The sequence below is a fragment of the Odontomachus brunneus genome, unplaced genomic scaffold, assembly GCF_010583005.1.
Source record: "Odontomachus brunneus isolate Ranch 3 - 2012 unplaced genomic scaffold, Obru_v1 Obru_scaffold_131, whole genome shotgun sequence".
NCBI lineage: Eukaryota > Metazoa > Arthropoda > Insecta > Hymenoptera > Formicidae > Odontomachus > Odontomachus brunneus.
This window is the reverse complement of record NW_022639581.1, coordinates 872,079-891,080: the sequence shown is the minus strand read 5'-3', so window position 1 is coordinate 891,080 and position 19,002 is coordinate 872,079. Positions and strand designations below refer to the sequence as shown.

At 43.2% G+C, this 19,002-nt stretch overlaps 1 protein-coding gene across 3 annotated transcripts in view; it reads right to left on the bottom strand.

The window, feature by feature from the left end:
- The window catches only part of LOC116850012, a 241,496-nt gene that overhangs the window by 63,847 nt on the left and 158,647 nt on the right, over positions 1 to 19,002 (bottom strand). For all 3 annotated transcript variants that reach the window (XM_032827774.1, XM_032827773.1, XM_032827772.1), the window contains one exon: positions 6,751 to 6,956. In XM_032827774.1, coding sequence (XP_032683665.1) covers positions 6,751 to 6,956 — 206 coding nt within the window. The remainder of the gene's footprint in view (positions 1 to 6,750; positions 6,957 to 19,002) is intronic.

Sequence of the window (19,002 nt, the reverse complement as noted above, 5' to 3'; positions counted from 1 at the left end):
GAGAGAGAGAGAGAGAGAGAGAGAGAGAGAGAGAGAGAGAGAGAGCTATTCCCTCTAGATTCATCGATTACATCGCAGTAACAATAGCTCAATACCGTTACATGATATTACGGGCCATGACTCACGCGGAACAAATATCACCTCTATTCTTATATCGAGCGAAAATACTCGCCCGGGGTGAGATATACGAGCCAATCGGGATAGACGATAGAAACTTAATCGGATAGCGAAAAATTATTATCCTAAATCTTCGGATACGGGAGCAGTTCTATCAGGCCGAGATATCGCGTTTCACGAGAGAGGCCACGAAAAAGAGAGAGCGAGAGAGAGCCATCGCGCGGCCATTTCTCCCGCCGATGTTTCAGTCCCAGGCGGTAACGCGTACCGATCGGTGAGAGGGATATCCGTAAGTGGCGCTAAAAAGACGAGTTTATCGGTGCGGTTACACGATGCGCCCGTTTGGAGATGTGCGACGGCTTATCCTCTCGCGGCGGAACGATGTAATCTCGTTGTAACCGCCGCGACATCAGAAGCGAGCGATCGTAGAAGCACCCCCGCTCAGAGGGGGTCCACCGTTCGACTATCCGTTAGACACACGCGGGTCGTTGTAAATTCTTCGTATGAGGATTACGCGGCCGTAGTTACCTGCTTCCCTAGCCGCCGACTTAAGACGCTTTATATACGCGCCTATGAAAATTCCCCGACCTCTTGCCGGCTTCCTGTGTGCGGGATGAGTTGAAATCTTGAGCGCGCTCGCGCGCTATACTCGCGCCGAGTAACGTCGTAACTCACGTCTCGGAACTCGCTCTTCCGAATTAATATTCATTCATTAGATCGCGCACTTCGGAAACTATGCGTCGCAGTACATTATTAAGGTCGCTCGCGTTTTCACTCCCGACTATGAGCCGTGCTCTGAGCGCCGTTCGGCCAAATATTGACAGCGCGCGAGAAATCAGCGATGAAGGAAGAGAGAGAGAGAGGGAGAAAAAAAGAAGAAATTACGCCCCGTCGCCGCGATCGCTCCTCTAAGGCGCGCCGGAGCGCGTGAAGCGAAAATCCCGTGAAATGACTGCGCGAATCCATGCGGAGTTGGCGGAGGAAGTTGGAAAAATTGAATCCTTACTGTCGCATTTGAAGGGAGAAATTGAGAAGACTGCCGCGCATCGGATGAAGCCCTTGCACCTCCGTCAGCGTCAATTCGCCGCCATTGCCTGCTGTCGGATAGCTTCCTCCTCTCATATCGTTTTCTTTCCCTCATCGCTCGCCGCCGCGTTCGTCTCGAGTCTTGAAATATTCGAAATTCCAGTGGGTCATCTGGCATCTTTGCGTCTTGAACGTTATCCCTCTTCTGCGCAACTTCCTGCCGCTTCGCGTTCGCTTCCTAATCGCTCCTCATTCTTCACGTGTTTTCCGCTCTTCGCCAACCTCGATAATTTATTTGCAATTATGTAAGTTATGTTTCCCGTCCTGTACGACGTTTCATGCTTCACTCAACCATGACTCTCTACCACCATTGACGATGGCCTCTGCTCTCACCCTTGTGTTTTATGCCGCGTGTCACTCGTATAGTATTTCTGCGACCAAGTAGCTCTCCTCGACTACACGCTTTCGCGTTTCTCTCCCTCTGAAGTTCTGTCCCATTTCGTTTCTCCTGTTTCTCCTGTTTTTGACCGCTCCCTCGCGACAATTATATCGATAAAGCACGTTTCACGGATATCTGCCAGAGTATTTTTCTGCAGGACTTCGAGGCGAGCTTTCTTTGAGCCGTTAGACAAAGAGTAAAGGGATAGGAAGCAAGTAGGAAGCCAGCGCTGGATGCTATTAAATGTACACGCTCCACCGGTGCACGGAAGACTATATGCGACTTCTCCTACTCAACTTTTCACCCAAGACATTTTTTATTGTTTTAATTGTAACGTATCGTATCGAAACTTATAAAAGAATCATGACGGCTGTATCAACGAACGACCGATTCGAAGATACCGTTAGCTCCTTGCATTCGTTTGCTGCACATGTTAATTTCTCTGCGTACTGTCTGAATTTCTCGCAGTGAAATTTCACTCGAAAAGTAAAGCGAATTCCAATGTTCTTTCATTCAGAATGAATTCGTACGGAATGAATTCTCCACTCTAAACCGTCGACTGAATATTTTTACCTGTAGTTGAACAGCGAATCTGACGTGCTACAAAGGAACACATTCGCTGTAATCGATTGAAATATTCGCTCATATGAAGCCAGAATCCATTCCAAGCTTGAGTGAAACATTTACTTTTGCGACTTCGAATGGCAGTGTTTTCATTGTCAAAAAATACTGTCGCTTTTCACTCATTTTGAGTGCGATTCCACTTCAAAAAATTTAAAGGACACTTATCTCTTTTTCTCTGACGTTAATTATTGTGTACAGATGATAATTGCAAATATATGAGACTAATCTTCAGCAGCTTTCTGCCAAGCGTACAATTATGACACGTTGTAGGAACAGACAGAATGTTGCATTCGCGTCAAGTAGGGGAGACTGAGGGGAGGCTATATGGCTTCAAGGATATGCTGCTCATGTACTTTTTTTTAGTATTTATCTGAAGAGAAATGGTGGATACAAAATCGCGAAATGTTTCTTTTAGAACATAAATACTTTTCCCTGATAAAATCAGAATAATATTACAGTTAAGAAATAAAAACACTGATTTGATAATAGCAAAGTAAATTTTTGTATGACATTTAACATATAAATGATGCTTCTTAACGTTGATACATTATGAGCATTGTCTAGAATTATTGATATTATTACCTGTGAAGAATATTATCACTGAATATTCTGATATGTGGTTGTTTCGGTAAGAGTCTTGTCTAAATTTATTTGATTTTTTTATCTTTATAATTATAATAATACACTTTATTCCTTTCTTTTTAAGGCATCACAGTTATTCGATTCTGCGTTTTATTGTAATTGACTTTTTTGTTTATGAAAAGGATCTAAACTTAGACTAAAACATATGCAATATTAATATATGAATATACAATTATTTTGCACAATATATTCTTATTTGCTTTATCATAATAATTTACTATAAATTTTTTAGCCTCTCGAAATTTTCTATTAATATTCTCACTCTGACCAGATAAAATTAAACGATCTATTATTAGCTGAATGAAATTCCTTCAAAGTATATGATATACTGTTTCTGCTAATAAATGCTATTTTCATTCATAAGATGATTGAAATGGAGCATATGGGCGGACGAGGTAAAATTGGTCCATAATTAAGGACTGACAGAAGAGATGTGGAGATTCCCAGCGGAAACTCTGGAATTAGAATACATGTCTGACATGTAGCTTTGTTAATCTACGCTACTGGTTAATTTGCTTCCGTACAAGATTGCTATGTTGCTCCATATTCATATTTTGGTTATTATAAAATAAAATATACAATTAACAGGGTTGTGACGAGCATTAATACATAGAAAAAGATCAGTTCTATCATATTTATATGATACGTTGCAAGTTCGAAAATTTAAAATATAAGATATCTAGCCCCAAGCTTCTTTATTGTTTCTCTCCTCCTATTTCTCTCTCTCAGAGAAGGATATTCCATTTTCTCGAGCATCGGAAAATTTGAGAAAAAAAGGGGAGCGTGAGTCGCACAGTGCGATTGCGTTGGCATTGAATCGACGTCGGTAAAACACGGAACTCGGTTGACCCGGGTTCAAGTCGTGTCGCGGTCGTAGTACACGCCATAAATCAGCCTATCGATTCCCCGGCTCCCCTGCATCGGGGGGCGAGAAACTTTTACCTTCTTTGCGACCACACCGGCGGAAAAATAGAGGCTTCCGGACGCATGGGAGATTAGAAGGAGCGTAGGGGACAAGCGCTTGTCCAACGAATGGCAAGAAGTTTCGTTCACGGCTGGGACGCAGGAGACGCGACGGCTCGGGGATCCTCTTCTGCTCCCTTATCGAATCTGCTTGCAGGCTCTGTTTTCCGCGGAAAAATAGATTACGGTCGGATCGGGCGCGAGTCGTAAAGAGAGCGAAAAAAGGGAGGAAGGAGAGAGAACGGCACGTCGTTTACTCGCGAGCGCAAAAATCAGCTTGACTTTGTTTCTTATCTTGACTCTCTCTTTGAAAGAGAAAGGGAATGTGAGAAAGAGAGAGAGAGAGAGAGAGCTCTTGATAAATGGATCAGACCGCTATACATCGATATGCGCATTCTTCGGAGAATAAATACAATAACACACATCATACGATAAGAATACACTGATATGTTTTTTTTTCTCAAACATACTGCTTAACCCTGGGTTAACCCTTAACAACGTCCATATAGCACAGTCAGACAGTTTTCAGTGCTCATGTTTACATTTCTAGTCAGAGCTTATAAGTAATGCTACATTTCAAAAAAATGCTGCAAATTTAATATTAAATATCAATAAAAGTAGCATTTTTTGATAATACGTTAAATTCATTTGAAAGTCCCGTACAATATTATAGAAAAAATTGCATGGTGCCATATAAAAAATTCATGATAACATGGATTTTTTAAAGTCATTTCCAATTTTCCAATCCTTTTGTTGCAAGTGACAGCTTGCATGAGATAAATAAATGTTTACATTGCAATTTTTTCTTTAAACTGTCAGAAGATCTTGAAAAATTGTGCGAAAGGACTATTATAAGGACTGTATAGGCCAAACATCCCGTATATTCCTCAATTTTTTTATCAATATCATTTTAGGATATAATGTTAACGCTTTTGTCTTAATTTTTTACCATAGTAATATGATCTATTAAATTCTCCAGTTGGGGCACACGTGCAAATAAAGTGCACATAAATATATTCAGTATATTCAGGAAATCGTATTTCTGGACGATCAGTTTTATTCAAACCACAAAACTCTTCATAAGGGATGTCTTTCGAGACTACTATGTGAAGAGAAAGATTTTACTCGAACAGGATGGATGTCAGGGCCTTAAAGGATTAAGATATCGTACGGTTGAATTCCACGTTTCATGACCCAATCGAACTCGCGCTCTGGTCCTCCTCGCTCGAATTCGAGCGCCCACGATTTAGTTTTACGACAAGAAAACGATCAGTCTCGCGATACTCAATGTCTTAATCCCGCTCATTCAAGTTCTGCATAATTAGAATTTTTTTCCGTAAGTTCGGGACCAGCTTATCGGATGAGCGCGACTCGTAATGAACATCCTGGTAAGCGAGATTGGTATAATAAACTTTCGCGGAAGTGTTATTAAGGAGATAAGATTTTTATTGCGGGTTAATTGAGAAGTTGAGCGTAATAAAGATAAACGTACGGTGACTCGGTTATTACCATAAATGAGGTACCGGTTACACTAAATATGAAATACGCAAGACATCTCGGGATTATCGCGGCTTCTTTCTCGTCTACTGATTCTCAGAGAGTTAATTTGGCGTCGTCTACTTTTTGGCGAAAACTTTGTCGCGCGCCGATATTCTCGTCTCGCTTTACTCTCGAACGCTAAACGTCTTCGTTATCATGCACAAACACCAACATGAAATTCTGTTGAGATGAAAACTATTAAAAGTAATCACATGTACTTAGTGGTGACATTTCAGTAACTTATCAGTAAAATAACGTTACTTATTAACATAACAAGCATAACATAATAAGCAGGATAACAAATACACGTATCATAAATATATCGACACTCTTCGATTTTCAACAGATAATTTTGACCACGAGAACTTTCCAACTGTATCTCAGGAATCTCTTCAAAAAATATAATCTTGTCCTTAGCAAAATCCTCTTATGTATGCCTCAAGAAGTTCTAAAAGCGCAAGGGGAAATATTCTAAGCGCAATATTACTCTCTTCATTAAAATAGTAATATTCTCTCGCTTAGAATACGGTATTACAGAGGCTCTTGCAATTGGAGTTCTTCTTTCTGAATGTTAGAATATACTACATATATATAGTAGAAATATTGCGTACACATGTTACAATTTTCATGTTTTATCTATTTTTCATTGTTATTTCATTGTTATTTCAATGTAAAAAATTAATATTACCGACATTTTATTATTTTCATGATATTTTAATATATTATATTAATATAAACTTAATAACTCAAAGTTTTTGTCGTTTAAAAATAAAATATTATTTTGTGTTTTTTGATAATTATTAATAAATCATTTCATAAAGTCATTTTAATATTAACAGGAACGAAAAACAAATCATTATAATCTTATACATATAGAATAAACAAATTTATTGAGAGAAAATGTTTCTATCATGAATAAATTAAGTAATTAATATAATATATATTAATATAACTTGAAAAATAAGTGATAGCGTGTTCACTTTTGTATATGTTCACATTGTATGAACAAAAATGTCCCATTCCTTATGAGTCATTTTAACTACTGTTTTTGTGTATTTTTTATTACTGTTTATATTATTTTAAAAATTTTTATCGTTTAAAGGCAAAATATCAACCATAAATATGAGAAAAAATCGCTGGATATCAATTAATTAACATTAATAATTTATCAATGAGTAACACACCACGAATGAATTATTTTTACAGAAAATTTAGAGTGGACTTTTTGAGACATGTGAAAAATGTTAAAATTCATATTTTATATTTTATATTCTTTCTGTGTATATTATTTCCGTGTATATTATTTCTATTTTTAAGAGAATATTTCATGAAACCATACATGAGAGGATTGTTTTGGGTGATACGCGAATTTTCAGCCGCTCCAGGAAAGAATTACTCACGTTGACTTGTATACCAGACACGTTGAAACTGCTGGCAGGTGGCACGCGGTCGAACACGTAGCGATAAAATTCATTATTATCGAGAAACCATTGTATCGTGTACAGTGATGAGCCCTCTAGGTCGTAGTGGCACGACAGCGTCACGGTATCGCCCGATCTCACCATGGCCGGTACGTTTATCGTCAGATCTTTCAAACCTGTTGCACCTGCAAACAATAAAAACACACCAGTCGCTGTGAAGGATGTTCGATCAAGCCCGCGGTTGTTCGCGTCTACTAACGCGCGCATAATACCCGTGCGTCTCCGTGTATTTTCGGGCCGGGTGTGCCGATGAGTACATTTGTCGCCGGCAGGGGATCGCCGACAATCGCGATTACACTAGAACTCAAACGGAATATAATAACTCGCGCGCGTTATTTTCGCACGGGGAGAGTTATGCGATAGTCGACAGTCGTGGACGCGCTCGATTGCGACGCGCTATCCGCGGATATCTGTGTTTTAGGATTAAGCGTCTGTCGGTCAGCGCGCGCGACGGCCATAAATAATTCCGATAAATTTTTCAGCCCGCGGGGCTAAAAGTTCGCGGTGTGATTTAATGTCCCATCGATCAGTGATTGCGAACTCGTTTCGCCACTGCTCGGCCATCTATAAACGACGGCCGAACGCCAGGCTGGAAGTTCCACCGTGCCTCACTCAACTTTCAGCGTCTTTTCGGAGGAGACGTAATACTCGGCTCGCGAACGCGGCAACCAGAATGAAATCTTTTATAAGTGTTACTCTCCCGCAATTTCTTTTTTATGAAGTTATTCCATTCCACTGGCCAACCGGCGCGCGTGCTATTTTTGGCGACGAAAGCTCTCACCGCTGCCCGTTTGCGAAACGCAAAATTGCGCGACGACTGCGACATAATTGGACGCATTAATTAACTGTATAAATCGTCAGCTAATATTTTCATCAAGCGCTCGATACAGAAATGATGAAAAAGAATCGTAATTGATAATGGCAAACGGTGTATAGCGAACATCGATTGTCGCGTTTCATGGAAATTAACAGGAAATTTAATCCAGCCAATGATCCTCTTATGTAGAACGGCGGATCTATTGCTATACATAATTAACCCAATTAGCATAATTGATTATGTCTCATCGACATTCACCAAAGCGTTTAATCGAACGTCCCTGTGACACATGATACACGCACGATTTTCAATCTAAGTTCTATCGATGTCTAGGGAAACGCGCCGGCTAACGTTGTTACTCCACTCATTGCGCACTCTTACGAGAGTTATGCGTTTTCGAGCAACGATAGTTGTGATTATGCGCCTATGAGCGATAAAAGTTGGGAAAGGAAGAAAGATAGGAAGGAAGGAAGGAAGGAAGGAAGGAAGAATAAAAGGAAAGAAGGGAGGAAACGCTTATTCCGCGACGAGTCTCGCGGGATCTCGCGGTGCCTGTTGATTTTAACGATCCATTTTTCTCGAATCTCTCTCACGCGTTCGTTTACATGCGACAGGGCGGAACAGAGAGGCGGACTAGCTCGCGCAAATGATCAGCGGGATCGGAAAACGCTTTACTCGCGCTTAGAACAGTCACAGTCGTCTCGTGGCGAGCGCTTCGCGTCGAGATCACTTCGACGTCGAAATACGGGAGTTGTCTCCCAGTAATTTCCACTCGAAACGCTTGCGGTCATCGGCTCTCGTCCCGTCTTTTCCGTCGACCCCGAGACGCCTCGGAATCCCATTTCACTTGGCGCGATCAAAGGGAGGAAGGCAGTCTCTATTACCATCCGCGTGAGTGAAAGCAAGAGAAAGAGAGAGAAAGAGAGGAAGGGGGGGGGGAGGGAAGAAGAGAGACAATCGCGACTTTCCTCCGTAGCGTCCTTTTAATCTTCCTCTCAAGGAGCCAATCACGGGCGGGAGGAGACGAGCGGTGAGCCGCACGAGTGAAATTAATTCAATGTACGTGTCAGGGCTGAATGCTCTCGATAAACTTTGCCGCGCGGCTGCGCTCCTCGTAAAGGCGCATGCACGTTCGCGGTACAACTTATTCTGGGCGAAAACTTTATTCGCGCCGTCGTGTCGGGTTCTAAGCGCGTAAGTGGAACTCCGGGGAGGCCCCGCAATTCCGTAATTAGTATAATAAATAATCTAGTGGGAGACCGAGAGAGAGAGAGAGAAAGAGAGAGAGAGAGGAAGAATGAGAGAGAGAGGAAGAGAGAGATATGTAGAGACGTTTACATAATGTAGGTGCATCGTGCACGTAACGTAGCGCTACTCCTTAAAATGGGATAAAAATGCATGAAACGTGTGCCGCATGGAACGCTCCTCCCGCGAAACGTGGTAACATAATGTTTTTCCGCACGGTGCACTCTTTGCAAACTTTAATGGATTCATAATGCTGCTCGTCGCTCTGGGCCGAGCTATCGGTGCTGAGAGCCGGCCGCGACGATTGAATTAACGATGCGTTCACGCCACGCGGGTCGATAGTGTCACGCAGATCTTAACCATTACAATCCGAGAAGCCATTACAGTGGTGCAGCGGGAACCTCATAAATTTCGCCAATCTACCCTCTTTGACACATGGGGCCTTCATGGTAATGGTATCCACTACTTTTTTTTTTCACTGTCACAATGATCGGGCAGAGAAAAGTTGCAGATGCAATTGATCAGTGTCTAAACGACAATGAGACGCAATAATAAAAATATCGAAAACGTTTCTTCCCGCAAAAAAATCGAGGTCATTTTTATTTATTTTTTTAATAGAACCATGTCTCTTTTCACTCGTTTTATCGTGAGAAACATTAAAACAAATTTAATAATAACTCATGATGTTATTTTCACTCGCATTTAACAGTGACGGTGCAGACAGGAGGTACGATAATGTTTGAAATGCAACGTAATAAATAATTTTAGGTATTCAGGCACATATATACACATTTCGAATTGTAATCCATTCGTTGCAGCACAAAACAGGAAAGGAAATAGCATAGATGTGAATTTAAAATCATTCTGTGTTCATTGTTAGTGCAGTATATTTGCTCAGCCAAGTCCAATCATAAAATCGCTCGATTTTTGCGGTAGATCGCGCGTCTCGTTACGGCACGGGTTTATATCATTTTCATCGCTATCCCGCGCAGCGGCCGATTGTCTCTTAAACAACGTCCAGCACTTTTGACCCTCTTCTCCTCTTTCTCATCCTGCTCCCTCCCTGCTTCCTCACCTGCGTGCGGAATTGCATGGTGAGGCAAATGGAAGTGCATCTACGCGAAATAGCCGGGCGTAACGTGCAAACGGCGGAACGTCACGATTAGACATTTCGCAGACGGAGCACGATGCCCGCGAGACATTTAGTCGGCGAAGGTGATATTCGGCGGACCGTGCCGCTGCTTGTTCTCGCCATTAAACCGGGGAAATATGGGTTAACTGCTACTGAGGGCCGCGGATCGGTGATTAAGGGTGATAAATAATTCGAAGGCGCGGGGCCGCACTAAGCTGCGTGCTGATAACGCCGATCCCCGGCGCTTTTTGAGAGAAACGCAACGGCCGGCGTAATTTCGCGAAAGAGCATGAGATAACATGCAAATGCTACGACGTCTCGTTTTGCAGAATGCCCTCGATACTATAACAATTTATCGTCCATAAAGACGCGCGCGTATAAATACACGTAAAAGAGATCTTTCTCTCTGTCTCTTTTTTCTCTCCAAGCGCTGAGAACTAAATGGAGGTGCGTTTGTGACTCTGCTAAAATTGACTCACTGCAAACAAAAAAAAAAAAAAAAGGGAAAAAAGAGAAGAAATCGAATTACTACTTCAATTCGATTACTTTGCTGCACACACACGCAGTCGATACAAATAAATTACGATTACAAAAGATATCGAGCGCGTGGCATAGCGCACGATACCAAACCGTTTCGCGTTTCCACAAAATTGATTGACATCGCGTGATGCGTACAAAATTCAAACCTCATTCCGTGCGGTTGAACGACCAACGGTCATGCGAGCGGTATGAGAACCGACGCGGTTTAAAATATATTTCGACGTCGAATACTAATTAACTGTCCGCGCGCTATAAAATTTGTACGCGGGATGTGGGACGATTCATCAATTATTATAATTATTGAAAATTAACGCACGGACGTGTGTGCGTGTATGTATGTATGTATGTGTGTGTGTGCGCGCGCGCGTGTGTGTAACGAGAAAGGCGATAAGATGAAAACTCCGAGGAGCACAGCAAATGAGTGGGACCTGCGCGAAGCAAATTCACGGCGGGACTGCTTAATAAGTGGCCGTGCGCGGGTACAACAACTCTCAGGGCGGAAAAATTGTCACGGTACTCGTACTTATACCGGTGTATCACGATCTACGTCGCTTCCACAGGACACGCCACCGTTACTATTATCAGGACGCGCGCGCGCGCGCGCGATGGCGTAGCCCCGGCTCAATTACTGTATTCCCAATAAACGTGGCTAAACCGCGCCACTTCCTCTCGCTTCGCGACTAACGAAGCCGGTATAAAAGAAAACAAGCATTTTTCTGCCGATGTCCGTGTTGATTGCAAAATAACGGGCTCTATTGGCTATTACTCCGATTGCGGGGCAAGAGCCTCGTGCCTGCCGCCGCGGCGGGCTTGCGCGCCGCGCGCGCAGAACGCAATTCGAACGTAAAATACAAATGAAACTCGTGCGCGAACAGCCGCGCGATTGCCGATATAACATTACACATAAACAAGCTATGGCCGCGGTGCTCGGCGGCGGGATATGTCCGCGTGGAAAATCGATGATAACCCCGGCGAGAGAAAACGAGCAGGCGGGACACGGACGAAGAGAGAGAAACAGAGAGAGAGAGAGAGAGAGAGAGAGAGGGAATGAGATGGGCATAGAGAGTACCGCTGTTCGCGTTCGCGACTGGGATTTCGCGATTTTTACCGATCGCTCGTGCGTTTACGCGGCAGTTCCGTCGCGTCGAAATCCTTCACGCGCGACATATCCCCGACATATTTTCCCACCGCGCAATGACGCGTGAGCGCGTTGGCGCGCGAGCGAAACTCCAAATCGTCCGTTCTTGTCGGGCCGCGATCCCCGAATCGGCGGATAACTTCGGCGCGTGCAATTTGATACAATTTAATACTCGTTAGCCCCGACGCCGTTATTAAGGGTTTACGCGCGACAGAGCTCGTTCCGCGCGGCGACGGTAGCGCAATCGGTTAGAAAGTTGCGCATCGAGTTAGGGTCGAAATTATTTCTCAATGCGGACGCGAACGGCAACTAACGCGTTCGCTACTGATTCGATACGTTTACGAGGACTTTTCCCACGATTCTTGTTGTTCCTTCTTTTTACATAATTGCGCGACACAGAGTTAGATCGACAATGTGGACTTTGGAGGAAGGATTTTCGCCGGCATATATGTGTAGCGCTGGTAGCGCGTCGGGCGCGACGTCCTGTAAACGTATCGAATCAGTAGCGAACGCGTTAAAGCCTAACCTATAATGTGCTCTTTGCTTTCTGTTTTCTGACTTCTATCTCTTGCGTCTTCGCTTCTCGGTGTACTATTTTACCGATGATTGTGTCTTTTGTCACGTGTCTCTTGTCGCTTCTGGGGCTTGTCAACTTTTATGCTTGATCTACAATGTGTTCCTGTTCCTTTCTCTTTATTTCTGTCTGGCTTAAGGCGTATTCATATCTTGCAGAAAAGCAGAAAACAGAAAAGTAGAAGCCAATCAAAACTCGTGCTGGTAATCAAGTAGTAGTCGACAATTTCTGCTTTTTTATCAGTGTGTGTTCTGACTGGCTTCTGCCTTTCTGTTTTCTACTTTTCTACTGAAGTGTGAATGCGCTCCTAAGCTTGATTTACAATATGCTCTTTACTTCCTGTTTCTTGTTCTCTGTCTTTTTTTAGTTTAAGGCTTAAGGTTTGAATCAGAAAGAGATAAAGAAACAGGAAGCAAATAACACATTGTAGATCAAGCTTTAAGTCAGAAAAGACAGAGAACGAGAAACAGAAAGGAAGCAAAGAGCATATTGCACATTAAGCTTTATTCCGAAGCGACAATAACAAGAAACACAAGAGGCACCATGAAACCAGTAAAGTTACAGGAAGTTGGTTAGTTTGTTACCTAACCAAAATGATCTATTTTGATTAGTCTACGCGAAATGACTCCTTCAAAAGAGAAGAAGTTATATACGGTGATATTTCTTGGTTCTAGACGACAAGAAGATAAGAAACGAGAGACAGAAACAATATAACAAGACGCAAAGAGCACATTAGACAAATATCTCGCGCGAAGTACCGATGCGCCCCTAAATGCATCTCGCTTATCTGTACATTTATTTATTTTTTTTTTATTTTTTTTTTAACGCCATGTAAGCGATTTCGCAGAGATATCGCGTCCAGCGATAGGATTCATTCGTTTAAGCTCAATGTCGATCGTAATGGCGGGTGTTATACGACGAATTATATATGTATCTGTATATAGATATATTTATATGTATGTGTATGTGTGTGTATATACATGTGTATATATATATATGGCTGAACAATTCCAGGCAGGTAAATGCGGAAGAGCAAATTCGGTTCGGTACGGTTCAGTGAACGCGAATGGTGCCGCGAACACTTTTTGTGTGCACGCGCGTATGCAAAAAAAAAAGAGAGAGAGAGAGAGAGAGGAAGAAAAAGCAATAGAATGTCGCGCGTGTGCGTGCGCGGTTGCGTTACCGGGGAGGAATTTATCATTTTTTCGCGACCGAGCATGATATAGTGCGTCGATAAAAGGGACGACTTGGCCGTCAAGCACGTTGCTTTTTTATTTGCCGCCTTTTTTATTCCGAGTTTCCGCCCGAAGATGGGTCATCGGGGAATATGACAACACGGCGGATAAAGATTGGAGGAAGAAACGCGAAAGGAGGAGGGACAGTCGTCGCGCATCGATATCGGACTCGATACGCCGTTTTGTGCGCGCTAATGCTGCCGTCGACTGGAACAAGAGGACGCGCGATCAAAATTAGCACAGGGGCGCTAATTCCAATCGCGATCGTGGGGAATGCTATTCCGCCCGCCGGGAATATTCAAGCGATTATCACGGATGTATCGGATTTTATAGGCCCTCGCCGTGGGAAGCTTCAAAGAACTTCCAATGGCTCTCGCGTAATAGCCGAAATCTAGTCATTATTACGCGCCGCGAATGTATCGCGTGTATGTATGTTTAAGCAGCCATGCGCCCTAATTACGCGGCTGATTACCGAGGCTGATTGAGTAGGCGGTGACGGCTATGAGCTAATAATGAATATGGATAAATGATAAGTGGCTGGTTATTGATTTCTCGCTGGGATCGAAGCGTCGTACCCCTTCCCCCTCCTCCTCGCCCCGTTTCACCCTCACGACGCTACGCCGCACGACGTGATTGTTGCGCGCAACTGACAGTGCAAAAAAGTACGTATAAATTATTACAGATCGGTTTTCCGTCGCATGCGTGCGGCGAGAGAGCGAAGGGAGACGGAGGGGAAAGGAGGAGGAGGGATGAGTGGGGGGGGGGGCAAGTCGTCGTGCGAATTCGCATATCGCATATCGATGTATTGATTGACATCCGCGCGCTCGTGGTCCGCCGGTTTTGCCAATTACGTGCGAAGCAGCGTATTCGACGAAACGTGCGCTGAGCAAATTTGACTTTTTTCCTCCCTCCTCTGCTCGCCTCACTTTTCTAGTATGCCATTTGTGTAATGTTCTCGACGCGCGCATGCCAATATTTGCGTGTTTGTCAACAATGTTCTCGCAGCACAAATATTTTTATACTGGCATTGGCGCACACGGGAAATGTTTGCCCCGCGCGCTACGTTCGTGCGGCTTCTAGTATCATTTTCGCCAAACAAATTTGCGCAGTTGGGACGCGCGTTATGCGAAATTTAGAGATATACGAGAATGAAAGCATAGATATTCTATGCCACCTCTATACTTTCTCTCTCTCTCTCTCTCTCTCGCTCTTTCTCTCTTTCTCTCTCTCTCTCGCTTCCATTCGGGGAAAATGTCATTAATATGTAAGCACCGACATCAGGTTACTGGCAGCGGAGCCGGGGCACGCGAATTTCGTTATTGGTAATGAGAAATTCGCATGGGAAATTTGGGGACCATATTTTGCGTTGATATACCGCAGGACTGTTAATGACACGAACTACTCTCTCTAGTAATGAACACTGAGAGTTGTGAGCGAATTACTCGTTAATAAAATCAGCCGAACGTCTAGATACACGCGGTTTTATCGACTACCGTGCAATTTAACAACCAAAATCCGTCCGATGTATGTGCAGTTTCAAAAGTGAACGCCGATGTCGCGTCTCAACTCGCCAAAGTAGACAGGTGTAGTGATGCATTATACTCGGCGATACACAGGTATATCGCTTAATTCGATATCTCATTAATTCTCGTGGCGGTAAGTCGGGGATCGAAAGGTGAGGATTTACATCGACACCTCCCCCGAAACAGACCTGATACGGCAACTCCGTTAATTTCAGCCCGCAACGGGTCGGCGACTGCGAGTTCTATGTATAAACATCTGGCTCTGTACGCTCTCGGCGAGCCCCGGTAATTATTTATCTCGCGCTGAAATTGCACGGATGACCGTTTCGAACAGGCTCGTTTATTCGGCCCGGTGAAGTTAAACACGCGCTTATCGGACACAGGAGCCGCAGGAATATCCCTCATTTTATGAAAGCGTTTCCGCAAGCGTAAGTAAGCGGTGCGAGCTGCCGCCCGGGCCGGCGCTCTGAGACACATCGACGGCGAATTTACGCGAAGCAGCCCGGCGTAACGGCGCGTTGTCTTTGCGCGGTCGTTGCAATCTCGCTAGGCCGTCGGACCTATCTGCAGCCGAGGCCAGGACGCAGGCTATAAAGTAACTCGCTATAATCACGGGCTAGATCGAAACCGATCGTGGACTCGGCAGTATCACCTGTAATGTGCCTTAAGGGCCTTCCAATCGGCGCTCGCGCGGAAATTTGTGGCGCGGGGTAAGCCTTAAACCTGCGACCTGCTGGTCGGAATTTAGCCTGGACTATCGCAGATGCGCGGGATTACCGTGCCGGAGCCGATATATGTGCCGTTTTAACGTCTCGCCCTACGTACGTTCGTATTGGTATTGTCGGGTCGCAATGAACGCGCGCTCTTTACCGTTCCCCGCGACTTCGACAGTTTCGTCGCTGCGTTAAGCCTTTGTGTCACGAATTTTCCCTTGCACACGATTCACTTGAAACTTACTCAGGGGTTTTCGGGGTCTTTGATTACGAATCTGAACTCAAAATTTCGAAATTTAAAATGGCGAATTCAATATGGCAGGCCAAAATGTGAAAACCTTCAAGTATCGAGTTTCGTTCAAATCAAGTCATTTTTCGCATTTTCGACCGCCGTATTGCATCCGCCATCTTGAATTTAATAAAACTAACCTCAGATTCGAAATCAGCGACTCCAAGTATCGAGTTTCGTCCAAATCAAGTCAGTTTTCGCATTTTTCGTCCGCCATATTGCATCCGCCATCTTGAATTTGACAAAACTAACCTCAGATTCGAAATCAATGACCGCGAAAACTCCTATATACAAATGCACAACCCTTAAACTTTCATAGTTTTTGCTAAATTGAATTTATTCGTAAAAAATCACCATTTTTATCACTTTATTTATTTATAACAATCATATTATCAACAATAAGCAAGATTCTTTATTTTTTGCAACTCCCATGATGTTTGAAAAATATAAAAATACCAAATTTGCTAAATCATTTAAACTCTATGAAAAAAATAATAAAATGTGAATAAATGTAAGTGTTTAAATGAATAAATGTAGTTTCTGGGTGATCTATTGTGACTCTAAAAGCCCTTACAGAATGCTACAGACAATAGGAATAGGTATTAGCCAATAGGAACAAGGAATAGAAATAATTGACCAATTCGAATTCCTATTCCCCATTCCTATTGCCTGTTGCCTGGAATTCTGCAAGGGTCTTTAGAGTTAATACGGCAAATTTAAGAGACAGCTGCTGCGGACGATGTCCGCGGGCTTAACATTTGAACCAAAACTCCGCCTCGTGTTTCATCTTGGCCCGTGTGCCGAAATTTGTCGATTTTGCGCATTTTCTCGTGATAAAATACATTCAGAGAGACATTCGCCTGAAAAAAAAAAAAGAAAAACAGCACGAGATGCACTTAAAGCGTGAAGAAATGCGATTAAGAAAGAGGCTACTCTACTTCACGGTAATTGAAAAGTTAATCTCAGTTACGCTGAGACGCTTCCTCGAAGGAGATTTTCGTCGCGAGAGGGATTTTCCGCGTTGGATTTCTGCGAGAGAGCGCGCTTCTATCGTGACTTCTTAGGGACGGAATATCTGGACGCGCGAGCTCACTTATTTATTAGTCGTGTCGTCGCGGAGTTTATCGCGTGTTAGTCTGCGCGTTGTATATTCGCGATCCGCGAAATCAATCTCTCTCATCCGGTGTGAAGGAGAACTCGAGAGTGTCCTTCGTCTTTGTTGCGAGAAACTTTCTTCGCCCACTTCGACGATCGTCAACTGTAGAACACTTGAAAATTCATCGGGGGGAACTTCTGTTAAAGAAGTTGTAAGGCTCATCTTGTCGTATTTTCAGTGCCTATCAAGGAGACCACTCACAAACTTACTTATGCATCGCGCGAATAAAAATGATATTTCTATATATTTATTTTATTATTTAAATAATAAGTATTAATTTCGGATAAAGCTGAGACGGATATATATACACACACATACAATATTATAAATACAAATATTACAAAAAATATTATTTTTTAATTTTTCCTATAAATGCTTCAGTCGATCTAATACAGATAGATAATAGAAAGAGGTATATAAGTATTTAAATATGGATATATGTATCTCGAGTATTACTATAAATTATGAACTTCCCATTGCTATATTTTTTAAACGAAGCAGTCCATAATTCTGAAATTTGTGCATAATGTCAATATCTTAGTCTTTAATATCACACAAGTTTTTCATTAAAAGCCTTATTTTAATTTAGAAGAAATTAAAAGTAGGAATTAGAAATAGGACGCCAACCTCTGGAAAATATGTATAAAAAGTGTCAGGACCTTAGTTTCAAGTATATCAATTTCCGAATAGTTAACGTTTTTCTAATTGCACGAGCAGTTGGACAGTATTTCAATTTGTAAATGATGCCCAAGCTCTCAATGAATTCTTAACAAACTCATTTTATGCCTTATAACCTCCTTAAGCAGAATACACTAGAGAACGGAGCCCCTTCCCTTCCCCCTAGCTCCTCCCGATGTGTAACGGCACACCTCCGCGGAATCTGCCTTTCATATAACTTATCGCTCGTGCGCGAAGGGGCTCTCATGTAAAATTCATCCGATTCTTATATTGATCGGATTTCTTAAATTCTTGATGCATACTTTAATAAGGAGCTCTCGCAAATTATCACCAGAATAGAATGATTTAAAATTCTACCTCCGGCCGAGCCGAATACGCGCAAAAGTTTCGAACTCATGAAAATAACATTCCTCCGATAAAGTTCGCGCTGTCGCGCACTATTTCCGAGGCGGGTTGTTTTCGTTACAATGGATGTCGATAAGCTTGTCGACGATATCGCAAAGGAATATTTCTCCCTTCCTCCCTCCCTCCCTTTCTTTCTCTCTCTCTCTCTCTTTTTTTTTAACTACAACTTTATCTCTTCCCTATCTTATTTTCAACGCTCGGCGAATCTCGAGCCTCAAATCCCCCGATGAACGTTTCGCTCGCGGTATCGGTGTCGATGTGAAGAGGGAGCTTTCATACGGAAGGAGCTGTATGTGTGTGTATGTGTGAAGACAGAAATACGCGTGTGACAATAATTAGCCGATATAAGGACATTGGTACCGTGTCCTACAATAGCGAATCGATTTTGGACCACGCCTATCCGGCCTATCGCGGCCACTCGTGCCTCTCAGCGCGGCCGACAGAAATAATTATCCTCCTCGCGACATCTCCGCGACAATGCATCTCTTTTTCCGCTCTCCTCCGTGGGCGCCTAACGACACCATTATTCTTGGCGCCGCGGTTTAAAATGCCACTCCGTTGGCGCAGCAAAATGTCCTCGAGTGCTTGCGCTCGGTAAGATTTCTGTTCGCGGTAAATGTGCGTCTACGCCGGCCGCGGCGCTAAATATACCGCCGGCAAGAGCGATCACCTGACGTTCTCCTTTTCATCCCCTCGGTTGTTTCTTCCCTTCCTCTCCCCCCCCCC